Below are 21183 nucleotides of genomic sequence, written 5' to 3' on the forward strand. Positions count from 1 at the left end.
GACATATAACCAAATTATCATTCTCTTTTTAATAACTGAATATAAAAATAGAAATCGTGATTTCTGCATGGCACTCCACCTTTTCTGATTCACTCTCTATCCCGAAGATGACAGCAGATGTTAAAACGTAAGAGAAATTTTAAAACAAAACAGAACTGGCAAGACAGTTCATGAATAATTAAGTCCAGCTAGAAGACCTCTTAGGAGATGATTTACTTGTTCTTGGAATATGTACACTAGTGAGTAACAAAGAATATACTTGCTGTATGAGCTCTCAGGCATTCAGCTTCTCACAGAAAAGATACTCAAGTAGATGATGAGACCAAAAAAAAAAAAAAAAAAAAAAAATCCCACAATCTTCTTTTGCTCAAAAAGATCTAGTTCTATCCCACGATTTCACCATGTCAGTAACACAGTCTGCTATGTTGCTGTTGAACTGGGAAGTTCTCAACCAATAATTTCAAGGCTTAGTCATTATTTCCTGAAGGTTCACTAAATTAGTGACATTGAAGGCTAATGACTCAATTTTGTTTTAATGTCATTGTTCATATTCTTAAAACATGTATACCATGCCCCATTATGTAACATTTAATGTAGGAACATTCACAAGGGACTATTGTGGTTCTAATTCTATATTACTGTTTAGTACTTCAGAATGGGAAAGTGGGGGGTTTCGTATGATTTCTATAATTAACTTTAAAACAGCATTTTGTAAAATGCTGTTTGGATAAAGAATTTGTATTGGGAAGGGGAAAAAAAAACCCCTTAATGTCTCCCACTTGGAGAGAGAATTTTATTTTCCGGTTTCATAATTAGGCCACTTCCACAATCACAGTTACTCAGCCAACACTGAGACTCTCTTGTAAGGCTGCCCGACCAGAACATTCAAGTGAAAGGAAGTGAGGTCTGGTGGAGAGTCTTGCTGTGAGATCTTTACTGGGTCATAATGCTTCCTCCACATACCTCATGTCCCCGCACACATGTACCCACTCCACCCTCACAATCCTTATTCCAAAACAAAAGTGGGACCCGGCTGCTGCTTTCCATCTTGTCCATCATCACATTGGTTCAGCTTATCTTCATCTCCCACTGTGACTAGTTTGGTGTCAGGTGCCTCCGAAACACCTGCTGATCTCTTACCATAGCACAGCAAGAAGCAGCTTGTATTTCTTCCCCTTAAAGATGTCCCGAAGCTCCCCACCTAGAATACATTCTCCTCTTCTTGCCATGGCTCACAGACTCTACCTGATCTCACACTGCACCCTCCCACCTCTCTCCTGCCCCTTGGGCTCTTTCCTGCCTCAGGGCCTTGGCATTTACTGTTCCTCTGCCTGGAATTCTCAGTCTTCCAGATTTTAGACTCCCTAGCTCCTCTTTATCCCACAGGGTTAGCTCATGTCTCCTCCTCAGAGACGCCTTCCTGCATTCCAATCTAGGAGCCATCCTCTTTCAGGAATTATTCCACATTGTCCTCCTTATTCCCTCCTCAATACCTCCCCATCAGTAATTATGACTATTTTTCTAGTTGGATGCCTGTTCTGTGACGCCAGGACACTGTAGTCTTTGTTCATTGCCATGTCTTCCGTGCAGAGAACAGCACTTCGTATGGGTTCAGTAACGCGTCATTCTACAGAGGGAGGAGGAGGGCGAGAGGGTTGAGAGCAGAAGCTCTGTATGTATTGTTTTTTCCTGTGGGACATGAGTGTTGACCATGCAGGGCTACATATCTTTTTGTGCTTTAAATTACTTAAAACCGTGGTCATATTCCCTCAGATTAATATGGTTGCTGTTGATTTGCAAAAGCTCTATTTCTTGTTACAAAGCTGGGAGAATATGAAGTGTCATTTTGAAATGCTTCATTGTCGTCCTCTCTTCCTTGCAAGGGGAGCTTTGGGATGTAACTATAACCCTAACCTAACCTAGATGTGAGGCTGAAATTCAGCCAGAATGCTGAATTAACATATTGAAAGACTTCAGTACCCTGCAAATCAGTGCCTGCTATTCTTGTGAGCCCCCGGGTGTCTTTCCCCCTTCCTGGGAGGTCTCTGCAGGCACTGCTGGAGTGGACCAAGTGTCAGGCTTGGATGCCAGCAGGGTCATGGTGCCCCTGAGAGAGGCACTGGTACCCCAGTGAGCAAACGCTTGATGCCTGGTTGGCTTCCTATGGCTGTGGCCCCATGCGGATGCCTCTTCAGAGTCGCCCTCCTATGGCTGCTTTGGGGAACTGCAGCGTCTGCCAGGTATCCCTTCAAATAATAGCACCTGGTATATTTAACATTTGTGTTTCATAGTCTGGTATTACTTCATCTTTGGCCTGCATCCGAAGTTTAGAATTTTCTATTTCCCCCAGATAGTTATGCCATGTGTTATTTCCTTTAATTGATATGTGAGTAATGTCCCTCGGGTAAAAAGACTTGAAGTCCTCATGCTGTATTTTTAGTATGACCTCTTTGGAGGCTAGTATGATCACCATTACTCTTTTCAGTACTCTAGCAATAATATCTGCAATAATGACTTGTCTACTAGAGTGGGGGAAAAACATGATTTTTAAAGTCTAGTGATACTTCTGTATAAATTAACTTTGAAGAACTTAGCTGACATGGGTCAGCTGAGGATCACACACTGACCCTTCTCTCCACTGCCTGATTGCGTACTTTCTGCTGTTCACTACACTAAACCCCAATTCAGGCGCTTCCCAACAAATAATTTGGGGGTGGGGTGGCTGATGTTGAATTTTTACTTACTTGGGCTGGGATTTCTTTTTTTAACCTCTCTCTTCCTGGTCTCTCCAAATGCCACAGAGTGCGTTTCCTGATGGGTGGACGTCATGGAGAATTTAAGTTCCTGCCTCCCTCTGGCTATGCCCCTTGCTATGAAGCCTTACTTCCAAAAGAAAAGATGAGATTGGAGCCTGTGAAAGAATATAAACGTGACGCGGAAGGCATTAGAGATCTGCTGGGTACCACCCAGTCCCTCTCCCAAGCCTCCTTCATCCCATGCCCCATCGACACCAGTCAGGTAGGTTCCAGCTGCCGTCGTGAGGTAACCCACAGAAATGAAGGCATAGGGCTAAATCCTTATCTCTGTGTTTCTTTGAGCCATTCCTGTCGTCCATTCCATATCATTGTCATGTCATATGAACAGCTGTTCTTTGTGTTTCCACCATTTGTATAGATTGAGCTCTTTAAGGATTTCTCAGAGAACAAGTTGATCATGTGCTACAGGCAGGTCTCTGTGAGGTATAGGCACAGACATGCAGTACTCTCTGGGAATTCGCAACCAAGTTGAAGAGGTAAAAAGCAAATGTATTGTTCTAATTCTGAATGTAATAAACACAAAATGAACTGTAGCACAAATACGTGCTAGGGACACCTGTTAGGTTGGAATATTTCTAGAAGTCCAGTTAGAGAGGACAGAATTAAACCAGGGCCTTTAACAAATTTAAATAGGGAGAGGCATCCAAGGGTGAGTTATAGAAATAGCTCCAGTGTCCATCAACTGATGAGTAAAGAAGAGGTGGTGTGTGTGTTTGTGAGTGTGTGTGTGATGCAATATTACTCAGCCATAAAGAAGGGCGAAATCTTGCCCTTTCCAACAATGTGGAGGGAGCTAGAGGGTATTACACTAAGCAAAACAAGTCTGAGGACAACAAATACCATATGATCTCACTCATATGTAGAATTTAAGAAGCAAAACAAACAAGCAAAGGGGGGGAAGAGAGGCAAACTGAGAAATAGACTCTCAACTATGCAGAACACAGTGGTGGTGCCCAGAGGGAGGTGAAGGGGGTGGTGCAGGTGAAGAGCACACTTAACACGATGAGCCCCAGGTGACCTGCGGAGTCACTGAACCGCTGTATTGTACAACAGAAACTAATAGAACATTGTATGCTAACTAGCTGGAATTTAAATAAAAACTTTAAAAAGAAAAAAAAGTAGGGACAGGTAGAAATAAATATTCTCCTGTGGCTGGATGCTTGGAGGAAGTAGAATGCGTAGGAGAAGAGTTGGAAATAAAACTCAAAGAAATGAGATAGTACATATGAGGGGAAAGTGTTCCTAAATGGACATTTTTTTCCCTTCCCAGGGTCTCTGTTTTGAGAGAGACACACTCACATGCTCAAGATAAGGGGCATAAACAACAGCTTTGGGTATTTCCTCCACACCAGTGCTATTCAAGTCACTATTCTAAAATCAATGGCAAGGGGCCTTGTCTCTGAGGCACACTGGGCTGATAGTTTGTAGGAATATAGCTCTCTTGACCTGTAGAAGGTCTCCGGAATGTTACTTCCCCATAATATTCATGTGACCCTATTACATTTCTGCCATATGTTCATGTTCCTGAATTGGCTTCATACCTTCCGTAGCTCGTTATTGTGAATTAGCTTAGAGTGGAAAGAGCAACATTTCCCAGCCTACCTCACAGAATCTGGTGTAACACCTTGAAAGTAGTTGGCGTAAAGAAGGTTGATAGGAAACTGGGGAGGAGTTGGTGGGCCAGAGATGATCCTGGGAATTGGACCCTCTTGTTCCCGTGTTTCCTACATATGAAGCTTGAGGGCCAAAGTACTAAACTGGCTTTCGCATGAACACAAGGCTACCAGACCCCAAGTGAGAGGAGAGCATGAGCACGATACTTACTTCTCTGCACCACCCCTCATTGAATCATCAGGAACAAGTGTGAGGAAAAGTCTCCTGGAAGGTGGGGGCCTCAAAAAAATTAGGGGAAGTTTTGATGAGGGAGGAAAGGAAGACTTGACCAAAGAGTGGGAGAAGCGTCCACACATGCAGAACTGAAGATCTGAAAAATCGAAGATCTCAGATAAATCAGCAAGCCAGAAGAAACTTTGAGGTCCAGACCCGTAGTTGAATCTGCATGAACCCTGAAACTAGGGAGATGTTCCCAGGGAATCAAATAACAGGCAAGGTCTTGTAGGAAAGGTGCAATTTATTATGTTGAATGAGGCCTTGTAATTTTTTAGGACCTAGCATTCTGGGAAATTATTGTCAAAGGAGAAGTTAAATATGTACGGAGTTGACTCCAACCTCCCTTGGGCACAGTAACCAGTTTGTGGGCGAAATATTGCTGACTGGAATCTGTGTCTAAGGTACTACCTGCACCCAGGGCTTGAAGCCCGCAGCCTCTGGCTGAGCCCTGGGAAGAGGGAGCCCAGCTCCAGGTAGCCCAGCCAGTTAGCAAGCCAATGTTACTCTGTGCAAGGTAATCACCAATTGAGGTCACTAAAATGATGATTTGGGGTTCCCTTGGTGGCCTCTTTCCACATTTTCTCTTTTTATCGAAGGATGTGTTTCCTCCCTCGTGCAAATCCTTTTTAAGTCTGTGATCACCTAAGGAGCACTAAGTTTAAAAATTATCTTGGTTGACCAGTAAAACCCAGATACACTTAAAATTTCTCGCTAATATTTCCCCTGTTTTGCTCTTTATTGAAACATCATTCCAGTTACTAACTTTGACTCTTTGATGATTAAGTTGATTTTTTAAATCTTTCATTGAAAGGCAGATAGTGATTATAATGCATAAGTTAAATATGTTATTGCTGTTTTTCTCCATGATCTCTTTATATATGATATTTGATACACTTTTTTTACTAAAAAAAATAATTTTCTCCCAGAGCTGTCCCCCTCAAAAAAAAAAAAAAATCAGGATTTTTATAATAGTGGAAACACTAATAACCTTACTGATAGAATGAGGATTGCAAGGCCCTGGCAGGTGATGCAGAAATGAAGTAGGTCAGGGACACCCGGGTGGCTCAGTGGGTTAAAGTCTCTGCCTTCAGCTCAGGTCATGATCCCAGGGTCCTGGGATGGAGCCCCGCATCAGGCTCTCTGCTCAGCAGGGAGCCTGTTTCCCGTCCTCTCTCTCTGCCTGCCTCTCTGCCTACTTGTGATCTCTGTCTGTCAAATAAATAAATAAAATCTTAAAAAAAAAAAAAAAGATAAGAAAAGAAATGAAGTAGGCCAAATGCACAGGCCCTCCAGCTGATAACTGTCAGGCAAAAGTGTGAGCCCAATGTTAGTGATCTTTCAAGGGATCAAAAGAAACTAGAAATCAGGACTTTTTTTACATGAAATCTCCTGTTTCTTAAAAGTTGCCAATGAATAAACATGAGAATAATTATTATCATTATTGCTGTCATAATATTAGTAAAATTTTTAAAACAGAAGGAAGGAAAGGAGAACAACTTGGGCCCCAGGGTGTGACCTCTATGGAGAGATATGAGCAAAGTGCCAGGAACACACAGAGAAACTCTCCCTGAAGGTAATTGGGGAAGACTTCCCAAAGGGAAGTTGAGCTAACTTTAGAAGCATGGCTGTTGAGGATGTTTGGATTAAAATCAGAGCGGGACAACGGTTAATGCAGTAAAAACAGATCTTACTTGGGAGCTAAATAAAAAGGAGAAAGGAACTTTAGTGTAGAGCCGGGCTCGGTTCTGAGTACAGTAAGAACAAGTGGGATTTACAGCCAAGGAGAGCAAGTTGGGGAAGTGGGGCAAGTCAGTGGAAGGGAAATTACTAAGAGAAACCTTGGGGGTTGGGATAGATTCTTGCTAAATTGATCTCACAGAATTCTGTTTGAAGGTAGGACAGATAGAAGGCAATCTGATATCCCCTGGGGGGGTGATGGGACAGGAGGAAGTTTGATCAGACACAGGGACGGGGGGGGGGGGGGGGGGGGGGTGTGATCAGATATCTAGGATGGTGGATTCTCACCAAACTGATTTCGCGGGATCCTTTCTACAACTGGAGTCTGGAGAACAAGGCCCAGGGATAGAGCCTAGCTGAAGAGGGGCTCAGAGATTCCCATCTAGAGGCTGGTCTAGGAGAGTGTCCAGTTATCTGTTATGTGGTGTAGAGAGGTGTGTGTGTGTGTATACATATTATGTGTGTTGTGGGGGGATTCATAAGGGTATGTGTTGCAAGTACAAGGACACAGAACTGTGAAATACTGTGATCTTCTGTGATAATTTCAAGAAGGTTGGGAGGGGATGTGTTTGGGAGGACCATGGTGGTGAGGGAGGGCACTATATACTTGGTTAACACATCTAGTTTGTGTCTTAGGAGCTCAAGGAACACTTGGGAGACACCCAGGAGGAGAGTGCTTTGATGTGGTTTTATTGTTGTAGACTCATCACTCTGGCCACACTGTGGAGGGTAGATTGGTGGGCAGTTGAGGAGACGACCTGTGAAGCTCTTGCAATGGTCCAAGGAGAAAATAATGAGGTTGAGTGATTAGAGGAGGGGAGCCCTTGAGAAAGAGCCTTCAAAAATGAACACAATCAATTGTGTGACTGATTTGATGGTGTTGTGGGAGAGGACAGGTCATGTCGAGAGGGAAGACACTAGGATGACTTCCAGGCTTGAAGCAATGGCAGGTTATTCAACAAAAAGAGGAGAGAAACAGGAACGAGGTTTTGAGGGAGAGACATGAATTTGGTTTCAGTAGCATGTTGGGTTTACTTTGGTGGGAAAATCCTGCAGGCAATTGGAACTGTAGGTGTGAACTTCGGGAGAGACCATGGCTGGAGACGTACAGACTTGAGAGTGACCGTCTACGGCTGGGAGAGATCTCCCAAGGAAAGAGCATGGACAGAGGGGAGGGGAGGCCCAGGGAAGCATTCACATGGGAAGAACACAGAACACAAGGAGCTACAAGGAGGACTGAGAAGGCATAGCATAGACAAAGGGGAATCCCAGAGAGGAAGGAATCTCTGGAAGCATCTGGGTCAGACAGGGTGGGTTGTGACAGTATGGTCCTTCCTGGGAAAAAGGAACCTCTGGGAACAGCCCCTCCTGGGGGGACATGTAGTGACCTCAACTGTGGTACCTTATCTACATGCATTTTTATGATAGATTTCAATACGACTAGTTCTGGTACTGCTGACTTCACACTTGTTCCTTTTCCTTTTAGGTTGTTTTGCCCCCTCACCTAGAAAAGATCCGAGATAGACTGGCTGAAAACATCCACGAGCTTTGGGGAATGAATAAAATAGAGCTTGGCTGGACTTTTGGCAAGGTCTGTGTTCCTGTGGCCAGGAACTCCATCTCTGAGATGGAGAGTTGGATGGCCTTGTTACCGCGGAGGGCTCTTGAAAGACTCGAGTGAGGGAGGAAAACATATGAGCCAAAACTCAATGCTTCTTACTACCCGCTGTGTAGCCTGTGCTCCAAGTCTTGCTCAGTTGTCTAAGTGCGGTCAAGGGCACTGGGGAGGCCAAGCTCTGCACAGACAGAAGCGGGGGTTTGCCTCCCTTCTTACTTGGGAATGGTTTCCTTTTTTTAGGGGAATGTTGAGCACAGTTGTTCCCCAACACCTCCTTCAGAACTCTCATTATTCCTTTCCCCTTCAGAAAAAACTGTCTGCTCTGCATGAAAAGCTCCCCCCCCGCCAAAAAAAAAAAAAGGTGGCTGATTCATTATTTTGGATCAGAATTTGTTTGATACAGTTTTCAGATGATCACGAAGATTAATAGGCACTCAGAGGAGGTTACAGAATCTCTTGCACTAGAAAGCATTTTTCAAAGAGGATATAAATTGACTTTGTTTTGTGGTTTGTGTAAGGTCACTTCTGAAGGCACAAAGATAAGTGAGGTGTGGCATTTCCTATGACCCTGACACCTTCAAATTATGCACATTCCATTCTATCTTCGTTACTGAAAGGGCCCCTGTGCTTTAACACTTGGGTACTGACGGAGCTACCATAAAGGATTCCCCTTCTATGTGACTACCTCCCTGCTATATGCTTTTATAACACCACAGACCTCTGCTTGGGAGAACAACTCACAATTGCAATATTACATTTATTATTATGACTATTTTATTACTGCTCTCTACTCCATTACACTGTATTCTTTATGGGCCTGGGGCTATCCCGGCTCACCACTGAACTCCTGCTGTCTAACTCAGTACCTACCACGTAGGAGACACTTAACAAATGTTTGTTGAGTGAATGCATTAATTAGTTAATTTCTGGATCTATAACCATCCGATACAAAAGTCATGAGCCACAAGGGACTATGGAGCCCTTGAAATGTGACTAGTCTGACTTGAAATGTGCTGTAATTCTCAAATGCACTGGATTTGGAAGACTTGCTATGAAAAGCTAATATAGAATGACTCAAAAATGATTTCTCAGACTTGAAATGATTTCTTGGACTTGTTAAATAATAATATTTTTAGATAGCTAGTTAAATGAAGTATATTACTAAGATGAACTTCATCTGTCTATTTTTGCTCTTCTCATGTGACTAGTAGAAAATTTGAAATTATAAATGTGGTTCACATTGGTGGCTGACTTTGTATTTCTGTTGGACAGCTTCTGTCCTTTATTTTCTGATGAAGGCTACCAAATGGGAGCATTTTGGTTCCATGAATTTGGGACAGGCAGAAATATGGCTGCCATGTACAAAATTTTTTCTCTACAAGAGTACATTTTGAATGCAGACACTTGAATAGAAACAAATCCACAGAATCATATGGTTTCACTCATGTGTGGAATATGAGAAGCAGCACCAAAGATCGTAGGAGAAGGGAGGGAAAACAGAATGGGGAGTCCTCAGGGAGTCAAACCATAGAGAGACTCTTGACTCTGGGAAACAAACTGAGGGCTGCAGAAAGGGTGGGGGTGGGAGGATGGGGTACCTGGGTGAGGGGTGTTAGGGAGGGCGCATGATGTATTGGGCACTGGTATCATAACCAACTGTTGAATCATTGAACACTACACCTGAAAATAATGATGTACTATATGTTGGCTAATTGAATTTAAAAAATTTAGAAAAATAAATCCACAGAGCACAAACCACTAGCAACTCGGACTGTGTATCATCAGCTAGAGAGGACATTATCTATTTGCCTATCTGCAAATAAATGTCTTTGTCTTGCCTGATATGGATTGCCTGGGCGATGTTTGCAAGCGTTTCCTTTTCTGTTTTCCAGGGCAGTGCCCATTGTCAAAACTCAAATTACATTTTTCCTTATGTTATCATCTAGATACGGGATGACAATAAAAGACAACACCCCTGTCTTGTGGAGTTTTCAAAGCTGCCTGAAACCGAGAAGAATTATAACCTACAGATGTCAACTGAAACCTTAAAGTGAGTGTTTAATTGAATTGAATGTGGACTGAACAGTGAGCGGGTGATTTAATGCCTTATAACAATACTGTGAAGGTATGTCTCTTGCCTTGAAAACATGATACATTCTGATAAATGAGTGGCAGTGGTGATTATTCCTGCCACAGGAGGAGTTAGCATAGTAAGGAACACATCCACCATTGTCACTGATCAACCCAGATGCAGGTGAGGGTTCTTGCTGTCCAGCATTAAGTGGACCCTTGTCCTCTCCCTCTGTTACATTATAGGACCCTCCTGGCCCTAGGATGCCATATTGCTCATGTGAATCCAGCTGCTGAGGAAGATCTCAAGAAGGTCAAATTGCCCAAAAAGTAAGTGATTTTTTTCAGTGATTGAAGACTTGCATGCTTCAGTCTGAGTTTTGTAACGGGGAGGATGGGAGGTCCGTGCACAAAGGCAGGTGATGGCCCCAGATGCTTGATAGTGCCCGTTGAGGATGGCTTTTTTGTAAATTCCAGGCAGAAGTTGTTGCAGTTCAGGTGTTTCCAGGCTTTCCCTCTTTCACTCCTTCAATGAGAACCTGCACGGCTATTGTTAGTTCTAAGCCTGGAGATGTGGCTCTTGGTGGGTTGGGGGTGGGGGGTGTAGAGAGCCTTTGGCCTGCAAGAACACTAACTGGCATGGAACTTGAAAATGGTTGGTAGCCACAGTGAAGATTCACTCCTCTGGCGTTTGGCCAGCCAGATAAATCCTTTGTGGAAGTGGTTGTCTCTGCCAAGATGGACTTGGGCCCCTAAATCTGCCTGTGCCCTATTCTCCCTCTCACCTGGACAATCACAGAGAGATGCACGTTCTCACGTGCTCAGGTATGCGTTCCCTGGCACGTCCCCTGGCTCACTCGCTCGCCCTCCATGCACCAGCCTTGGGGACGCATGTATTCACATGCAGGTGTCATGATTACCTCTGAGCCAAGGCAGTGTCCGCTTTAATCAAATGCTTATCTTCCCCTTCTTCCCTGTGAAACTCCTAAGCTGCCAAGCACCACTCATAGAGGCAACTCCAGATGCTGGGAGCAGCACATCTGTGAGGCAGAAGCTGGAGGAGTGACCTGCTGGTCAGGCTGCTGGGGTCAGCGCTCAGCAGTCAGCCCATGCTGACTCTGCCCAGGATCGGGCATCCCACAAAGGTGGATAATGGGCAGTAGTTAAGGCCTATAGCAGACCCTGCGTGTTAGGCTGCTCGGTTCCTATGTAGACAGAGCCCTGGTCTGCAAGTCAGCACATTCAGGTTCTGGCTGGGAGGTGGGCATGTGGTGGCTCTGGGGCCGTGAGTTCCTCCAGACTCCTGTTCTCACATAACTACAATCAGCTCCTTTCCTGTGAGTCACTCCACAGCATGCCCTGGCCCTCTCCATGCATGCAGTGTATCTCCCCGGGCTCATACTCAGCCGTTTCCTGTCTTCACGTGAGCTATCAAATTATCTACCAAATTACAGACATTTAAGGCTGTGGCTTCTGGACTGAACAGCAAACCGTGAAGGTCACTTCCAGCTCACAAATTCTTGGAGGTCGTGATTTTCCTTCTTATTTCCCAAAGTAAGGGTTTAACTTTCTGAGGCTGAATGACCATTCTCCACTGATTTATAAGAAACCTTTTGGCTCAAGGTCTTGCCCTTGCCAATCTGGTTGTGACCTTTGCTGTTGTGGAAGTGGGTTGAAGGGGCTATGCATAGCAGCACAGCACACTGAACATGCCCCTCACTGGTCAGGCTCACAAGTAGTCTTCTTAGAATTGAGGCCAGATTGCATTAACCAGGCACTTTCTCTAACACTCTGGAATCTGTGACATGCATTGGCAAAAATGATTGTTGGTAGGGACTTCATCTAAGGACTTGAAAGAGAGCTGAGTTCTCCATTCTGCCAAAGGGTAGAACCTGAGATTGAAGCCTTATTTTCCTGGTATTCTTACCATGTGCTCAGATCTGTAATGGGGGAGTCCTAGAGATCTGTCCAAAAATATATCTTTTTTTCCTTGTAGCTATATGATGTCCAATGGCTATAAGCCAGCCCCTTTGGATCTGTCTGATGTGAAGCTATTACCTCCTCAAGAAGTTTTAGTGGATAAGCTTGCAGAAAATGCACACAACGTTTGGGCCAAAGACAGAATAAAACAAGGATGGACCTATGGCATCCAACAGGTAAGAAGTCCCGGGTCAAGCCTGCTGCAAATGCTAGGAGATGGGGTCATCCATCAAAATGCCATTTTACGTTGGTGGATATTAGATTGGAAGATAGAAGCTGCCCTTGCACTCTATCCCTCATGCCTCAGTGCACTCGTTATTTATAGAATCGGGACTGGATGGAATTTGTAATGGTCACATTGACATTAACTCTAGGCAGAATTCCAATTTTTGCAGAAATGGATAGGCTTACCTTTCCTTTGTTAGTCTGGTTCACTTATGATTGTGTTCCCTTATATGTGCCCATTGGCTGCCTCTTCCCTCATTCCTTGTCTTGCTGTTTGCATCATGGAGAGCTGAGCTTTCATGCCACTCTCCAAGGCCAGAGGAAGCCTTCCGCAAATCAACACAGTAGGTCAGCAGTGTTTCTTCAGTTTCCTGCTGAAGGTGAACAGGAGGGGAAGGAGAGGGGCAAAACCAGTCTGCCAAGAAGCCTGTGCCCCTTACTTTAGCCCATCAGGCCAGGATTCCTGGGCACAGTTCTTGGCTTACACAGGAGACAGCCTAAGAACCAGGGCCCAGCAAAGAATTAGATGGAGTTAAGAGCCATACCATCTTTCCTTAAAGTAATCCCTCATCTCCTTAGGTACCTAGATTGCTATCACGGAAGTTCAAGGGTAATGGTGTATACACGTGTATATTCATGTCTTAGCCTCCAACTCTGCACATGTCTGGAAACCCAAGAAGACCACAGCTATGGAAATCATGGCAGAAAGGGGGAAGGGGACCCAAAACAGTGGCATATTTGTTTATGATGACTTAGGACCGCAATCATTGCCATTGTCATCTTAGTTCTCCCTAAGGAACTGAGGAGGACTCTAATACAAATGTGTGCCTGCTGTAAGGAAATGAACCCCCTGTGGTTCTGCCACCTTTTCTGATGTTTCTGGGAGCACAGGTGTTTCTCTGCATTGTTTCTCTGTGAAGAGACTGTTGTGAGGAGACTCGGACAGTTTAAATCACAATGGAATAGTTACATAAATCCCCATCTGCCTTGCCTTGGGAATAGATTTCTAACCAGTTTCATGACACTTCACTTTATTCATAGGCTGGCATTATTAAAATGTGTTTTTTTTGTTTTTTTTTTTTTTTAAAGATTTTATTTATTTATTTGAGAGAGAGAGAGACAATGAGAGAGAGCATGAGCGAGGAGAAGGTCAGAGAGCGAAGCAGACTCCCCATGGAGCTGGGAGCCCGATGTGGGACTCGATCCCGGGACTCCAGGATCACGCCCTGAGCCGAAGGCAGTCGTCCAACCAACTGCGCCACCCAGGCGTCCCTAAAATGTGTTTTTTAATGCTAGCGTTAAACATTAGCAAAGCCTTTCCATATATATTCATTTAATCCTGAGGAGAAGTAGTAAATGAGTATATTGCTAAATATCAAGGCACTGGGGAAAGAAGAGCTGGTCAGCGGACAGCAGGGAGCCAGGACTGTGTCCGGCAGTATGTAAGTGGGACAAGTCCTTGGTAAAGACAAACTGTATTTCCTCAGAGCCTCTTTTCTCCGGCTTCACACAGGATTTAAAGAATAAAAGAAATCCCCGGCTGGTGCCATATGCTTTACTGGATGAGCGTACGAAGAAGTCCAATAGGGACAGCCTTCGTGAAGCTGTTCGCACATTTGTTGGTTATGGCTATAACATTGAGCCTTCGGACCAAGAACTGGGTGAGTTGAGCTTGTTCATTCTGGTCCTGGTTGACTCAACCGGTCCTCTTCTACAGAACTGCTGACTTTGAATAAGTCTAAAATGTACTATTAGAAATGATACTTGTACCAAAGAGCACTGAAGTAAATGGTCTATTTTAACAAGTGATGGGGGGGAGGAAGGAGAACCATGTTCAAACTCTGTGGTGAGCACTGAAGTAAATGGTCTATTTTAACAAGTGATGGGGGGGAGGAAGGAGAACCATGTTCAAACTCTGTGGTGAGCACTTCTGTGGCCCAATCCCACAAGGAATAAGTGATCCTACAGTTTATCTGAAATTTGGGGGATATTTGGTCACAAAACCAAGTTACCTTTATTTCTCATATCTACCAGACACGTGAATGTCAGCTTACTTTGGGGCCAGGTTGTCTCATTTCACAATTGAAACTGATTAAAATCACCAGCCCAGAACTGATGGACATGTCATATCATCCCATGCCCAAGGAGTGCTATAGGCAAATTAGGGTAGCATTACAAGTGATTAAGAGTATACATTTGGCTGAAGACAGATCTGGGTTCAAATCTGCTCAGCTTATTGACTCTGAGACCTTGAACAAGTAAACCTTTCTGAGCCTCAATTTTTTCATCTGTAAAGTGAAGACGGTGTTACCGACCTTATAGGATTGTTGCTATGTATAGTTTGTAAGGGATCTACACAAAGTAATCACTCTGTGTGTTAGCTTATATTCTGATTATGATATGATGATAATGGCGATTATTCTGTTAGGAACAAAATGTCATGTTGGGTAGTGGGAGGCCTGTCATCTTTGTTGTTGTGAAATTCTTTTGAGGAATGCTACCTAATTATTAAAGGCCTGTGTTCTCTCTTTACCTCCTGTATCCTCTGCTGCTCTCCTTCTCACAATAGCTGACCCAGCTGTGGAGAAAGTCAGCATCGACAAGATTCGATTTTTCCGGGTAGAGCGGTCTTATGCAGTGAGATCTGGAAAATGGTATTTTGAGTTTGAGGTGGTAACTGGAGGAGACATGCGCGTTGGCTGGGCCAGGCCAGGTTGTCGGCCTGACATTGAGCTGGGGGCCGATGACCAAGCCTTTGTGTTTGAAGGCAGCAGGGTAAGTTCAGATGGTGTCCGCATATCCCCAGTCTAAGTTTCTCTGCTCCAAACATTTCCCTGGAAATTGGAAGTACTGAGTGTCTGGATCTCTGGCTTCAAAGTGAGTCATCAGCACCACTGGCTAATTTAGGTCATTGAGTGACCAAGAGCTAGCTATGGTCACTTTGGTCTTCGCTTTGATAAAAGAGAGGACTGTATGCTCACATCCTTTCTGTAAATTCTGTATCTGCCCTTGGACTTGAGCCCATTGCCTCTGTTCCAGAGGAGGGTCACAAAACACAGTGCAGCTAGTACCACTGTGTCCCAGAGTGAGTTCTGCTTGCTGTCATGGCCAGCTAGGTGTTGGGGGACTCTGGCTACCTTTTCTGATGAGCCTGTGGAACTCGGTTTCATTTATTTGTAAGATAGATCATTCTTCCATGTGAGTTGTCTCTGGTAGAGGACTGAGTACCTTGTAAAAACCGGGTACAACTACCAGTTAGGAGAAATTGCTCATGGAGTCATTCCTTCAGCTGGACTGGGGGTTTTTGAGACCTCCAGTCCTCTAACCCTGCGGTCTTATTTCCTAGGGCCAGCGGTGGCATCAAGGCAGTGGGTATTTTGGACGTACGTGGCAGCCAGGAGATGTGGTTGGATGTATGATTAACTTGGATGATGCTTCGATGATCTTCACACTGAATGGCGAGCTACTGATCACCAACAAAGGCTCTGAACTCGCCTTCGCTGATTACGAAATTGAGAATGGTAAATTTCCCACCTTCCCCCCACTACATTCCAGCTCTGAGTTGAGGGAAGATCCAGGGAGAGCTGGGTGAGCTCATCTACCTCCTTACTCAAGATGAACCATCCTTTGCATATTTGAAACTCTGGTGGTATACTATCATTTTTGAAGAGTCCAGACAAATCATGGTGATATTTGGTACGGACAGCATAAATGCAACTTGTGAACTTCCAGATAGCTTTAGAAGCTCTCCTCGGATTCCCAGCCCTGCACATTGGCGTGTTAAGGTTTCCCAGCGTTACAGAGGAAATGCTAATTGCATATGGACTTAGGCCCTGGGAGAATAGAAAAGTCAATGAATTAAAGAATTATCCTTTTATTCTGATTTGAAATGTCATTCTGCTTGTTTGTGTAATTGAACTTGATGCTTTGGTGAGAACCACTCAGACACAAAAGTTCGACTTAGCTGTTCCTTGAATGAAATATAATTTATTTTGAATTCAGACACGCTGGGAAAGCCAAGCACAGTTGCACTCATTAATGGCCCTGAATAGATGGCAGTCGGGCCATTGCCTCTGGCTACACTGAGGGGACATTGGTACTTCTCATTTCCCTGTCCACATAACTACAACATGTACCTACATGGTTGGCCGCACATAGGAGTTAAGGAGCACTGCACTATGAGTCAGCTGACTCATACCTGACAAGCTCTGTGACTCCTAGAGACTCTTGGCTTGACCTCTCTGGGTTTCACTATTTTCATCTATACCAGAAAATTAGAGGATGGACCATACAAGTTCCAACATCCTTCTCTGTTAGAAAGTTCTAGGGCAATACCCATTGTACGTACGCCTCTTTGCTTGGTGCTGGTCCACTCTCTTTTCCTTATAGATGAGGATGAGGTGGAGAGTTGAGAAGGCAAGAGGGTGCTCCGGGTCGGGTGACCTGAGCTGTCCCCCTGCGTCTACCCCCCTCCACCTGTGACATCTTGGGTTGATTTTGCTTAACCTCATCTCTCCCTCTGTGAATGATCAGGGCTCCTGTTAGCTCTAAATTTTTGAAACTCCACAAAAAGAAACAGTTTTCATTTAGAAAGCTAAAAAAGGTAAAAACTACTTAAGAGCAGCAGAAATAAGTGTAACTGTACGTAGAATAATGTAAATATTCTTTATTTACAGAGTTTTAAACTTGATAAATCGCTTTCATGTCTTTTATGGGCACCTGTTATCCATACCTCACTGTACTCTAAGAAAACTTTAAAGCCACATATTTGGGAAAGAGGTTGCAAGTCAGTGTCTTTTCCTAGAAAGACAAGATGACTGAAGCCAGATGGGGTCATATTTTCGTGCCTTCTGCAAAGGTTTAAAAGCAAGGTTTTAAAGAAAGAATCCTGGTCTCGGAGACCTGTGAAAAAGACGTTGCCAGCAGAGAGAATGACCTCTGTGTCACTCAGAGGCACAGCAGAGGAAATGTGTAGGACAGAAGGGCAGTATAGAAGGCCTCCTCTGACACTGAGCTTAGGAAACCTCTGTCTTCCAAGTACCCACCACACGCAGCGCTCTCATCTTGAGGCCAGGAAAAGAAGGAAGAACTAGAAGATTGAGGCTCATCCCTAAGAAAAGTAGCTCCCTAAGGGAAAAGCAGTCCAAGGACCAGTGACCTTCTCCTGTAGGAACAAGGGGAGGTTACTTCCCTAGGAGTCTTTGGTCTCACAGAAGGCAGGGATAAGAATCTTGTATGTGGTGCAGAATTATAAGAACTTTGTAAAGTCCAAAGCCTTGCTGCTCAAAATGTGGCCCACATGTAAGAAATGCAGGATCTCAGGCCCCCATGCCACACTGCTGAACTCCAGTGGTTTGCACATTAAAGCATGAGAAACAGTGGTCCAAAGTATATATAAACGCAAGCAGTAACAGTGTGAGGGGGCTCGTTTTCTCATTGTAAAATTAAATGACTCACAAATATGAAAAGAGAACTAACACAAAGTAGTAGATTAGAAATGGCAAATGAGGAAGACAGAAAGGAAATTCTAGAAATACAGGCTTGAAACTGAATGTGAAATAAAGACTCCGAGAAGTCCACCTCTAAGAAGCAGGGTATCCCGTCTGAGCATATAACTACAGTAAGAATAATAGTGTCTGAGTAGTATGAGTAATAGTGTAGAATCAGAAAATGGCAGGAAAGGGTGTGAGAATCTGGGAGATTTGTCTATGGAATTTATGGAAGACAAGGCTGTGAAGATAGGGAAGGTGCAGTTGACAGCCTTGGATACCAAGATTCAGTCTTTTCATTTAAGAAATTTGTGTTGTCAGATTTGGGCCATGCACCCTTGGCCTTGACTCTGGGGCATGGGAGCTATTGTAGGGTTTGAGCAGAATGCTATAAAGAAGAGGGATGTTTTACGGTAACTTTGCTTTTCAAGATCATCTGTGTTGTAATGAAAGAACTGCCTGCTAGACCTTTTGTGTATGGGGACACGATCTGACCTTCAGAATAACAAAGTCTATTATTAGTGAGCTGTTTTATAATAGAATTGTACCGTATGGTGTTAACATATTATGCTGTAATATTGTATTGCACTTTAATAATACAGAGGCAAGGTAACTGGAAGGCTCTTTCCATTCTGTGATGGCTCAGGAGTCTGCAGAAGGATAGTTGAAAGGAAGTCAGTAAGCCATTCTTTGGTAACAATAGCCTGGAGGCCTAGAATAGCCCTCTAGCTCTGGCTCTCTGCATAAGGTAGAAAGAGACAACAATTCTTGCCTTGAGCTGTTATGAAAAGCAGCTGTTGAAATAAAGCATTTTGTACACAGTAGCCCCCACAAAGCAGAATCCCCCTTGGGCTTGTGTTCTGGTGGCCAGCATCTCAGCCTGGATTCAGGCCATTCCCTCAATGGGAATGGTGCTGGTGGGAAGTTTTTAGTCCTTGGGGGAAGGAGTAGGGACAGGCATTCCAACACGGGGCTGTTTGCCTCTGGGTTATTTATAAATGGTTGTCTCTATCCTCTTCTGTATCATAGCTGACACCCCTTATCTGCATCATTAGGATTGTCCTAATCATTGTTCCCTACTCATATCTCTGGCCTGGACCATCACAGTTCTCTGTGTTGTCATCTCATAGCTTCTGGAAGCTCAGAAGCTTCGCTGATGAAACCTTTGCTATTAGTCTTCTCTTTATTCCACTTAAAGGAAAGGGAGATACAATCCTGAATGCCCTGTTAGACCTCAGAACATGATGTGGGAGCACGGCTTTCTCCCGTGTGGCTTTTCTGCCAAGCACTCCCCCGGGAGACAAACTGCTCTGGCGTAGCTTTGGTGTCTGCAGGGACAGCCTCCCCCCTGCTTCTTCTGGGGGCTCAGCAGGATTTCACAGATTCCCCCAGCTCTGCTGGCAGCACCCCCATAGGTGGCAGAGGAAACACACCTGCAGGAGCTGTCACTGCCCTCTGCAAGCAAACCACACAGGTGCCGGGGGTCCCCCGCCATTCTCGAAAGCGGCTGGAGCAGAGGCACACCACCCCTGGTTTCTAGTATTGGCTACGAGGCTTGTGACAACCTACATGCTGCCTCTGAAAGCCATCTTTCTGAGGCTTACTGAGAGAAGGAAATGCATGGGGACAGCACATGCTACTGGAGTGAGACTCTCAGAAACGCCCAGGGAGAGTCCCAGGCACTCCTCTAATCACTGGTCTCCAAGATCACATTTGTTCCTTTACCGGTTTGAGCTGCTCTTGTGTCTTTTCGCAGCTTGAAATGGGTTAACAAAAGGTCCCTGATTTAGATCTTCTAGGGAACCAGTTTTTGTTTCTTTTCCCCCTGAGCTCCTGAGTTAGAAAAAGATGGCCCTCCTGGCTCTCCCTAATCACAGAACTAGTCAAGGGGCCTTGTGAGACAAGATTGAGCAGAATCTGGAGTCCTCTGTGGGATTTAAATGCCTGTGCTCTTGCCGTCCTCTCTTGGAACAAGAACTCTCCTTGCATCTTAGTTCAAGATAATGCTATTTGCGAATTTCCTCCAGAAACCTCTTCAGAAATGTCAGCATACTAGGCCTTCTGGGTGGTGCAGTCAGTGGAGCATCTGACTCTTGGTTTGGGTCGGGTTGTGATCTCAGGATCACGGGATCAAGCCCGCATCAGGCTCCGCGCTCAGCATGAAGTCTGCTTGGGATTCTCTCCTTTACCCTTTGCCCCTCCTGCTCATTTTCTCTCTCTCTCTTTCTCTCTCAGGTAAATAAATGAATCTTTAAAAATAATGTCAGCTTATTGTACCTCATAGGCTGCATATAGGGAAGGGCATTTCCTTTCCCCTTTATTTTTCTGTCCTCTTACTTTTCCAGTTTCATTTGAAGCCAGGGTTAACTGAGTTGTGTGCGAAGTGCAAACCCTTGTTTATGAGAGTCATTGCTCACTCTAATGCCGTGTGACCTTACCAAATGGATCTTTTTATCCAGATTTATTCCAGGAAGCTATATGGCCACTTGAGAAGTAGTCCTTTTCATCTAAGGGGCCTTTGTGTTTGTGCGCCTCCCACTGCTTTATCTGGAGGCAAACTGGTCAAGGACATAACACTTAGGGAAAGTGAAGAAAAACTCACAAAGCAAGTCATTGTAGGTAAGAATTAGATAGCAAGCCTCCTGACCTTGGTCCCCATTGCTTGCTCTGGCATGCTTCTCTGACAGCCTTCTTCACATGCTGGCTCTGCATGTTTACCAGGGGACAGACCTTGAGCAAATTCAGCTTGCTAAGCCTCAGTTTCCTGTTCTGTAACATGGGCATAACAATGAGCCAGATCTGCAGAGCACTAAGCCCAGTGCCCAACACCTAGAATGTACTTGATAAATGTTAGCGGATGTGGTTTATCATTATTGTCCCCCCCAACCCCACCCTTATCTATCCGTTAGAAAGTTACATGAAATTTTAATGCCTCAAAGAAAGGACTTTAAGAGAGGGAAAGATCATGAGCTACAGTCTCTCAGCTAGCTGGAGGGAGCTGCTGATTCAATGTATCTGGTATCAAGTGGTCTTCCCTGGGAGAAAGTGCAGGTATCTTAGGAGGATTTATCTTTGCTCTTGGTCCTTTCTTGGTTTTCTCTTTCCTGAACCAGGCTTTGGATCTAGCTTCTTTTCAGCTGTTTTACTGAGCTGTCCCATCCGTGCCCACTCAGTCCCAGGTGGTGTCAGACAGTCTTTTCTCCATGGCTCTCCCATCTGTGACTGGTGCACCTGTGCCTTCTCTCAGGCTCTGCTCCACTCTCCCCTGCAGCGAGGGCTGCTTCCTGTAGGGATAGTACTTGACTCTGATGAGTGCAGTCCTCTGCCCGGGACGTGACTGCTATTTAAAGCTGGGGCA

General features: G+C 44.6%; 1 protein-coding gene across 1 annotated transcript in view; it reads left to right on the forward strand.

The window, feature by feature from the left end:
• RYR3 (ryanodine receptor 3) overlaps positions 1–21183 on the forward strand; it is a 515475-nt gene that overhangs the window by 304035 nt on the left and 190257 nt on the right. Inside the window, 8 exon segments of the mRNA XM_044230143.1 lie at positions 2802–3018; positions 7930–8034; positions 10008–10111; positions 10378–10461; positions 12128–12287; positions 13850–13997; positions 14906–15111; positions 15683–15857. Of these exon segments, the coding sequence (XP_044086078.1) occupies positions 2802–3018; positions 7930–8034; positions 10008–10111; positions 10378–10461; positions 12128–12287; positions 13850–13997; positions 14906–15111; positions 15683–15857 (1199 nt within the window).

Source organism: Neovison vison, chromosome 13 (genome assembly GCF_020171115.1).
Source record: "Neovison vison isolate M4711 chromosome 13, ASM_NN_V1, whole genome shotgun sequence".
Classification (NCBI taxonomy): Eukaryota; Metazoa; Chordata; class Mammalia; order Carnivora; family Mustelidae; genus Neogale; species Neogale vison.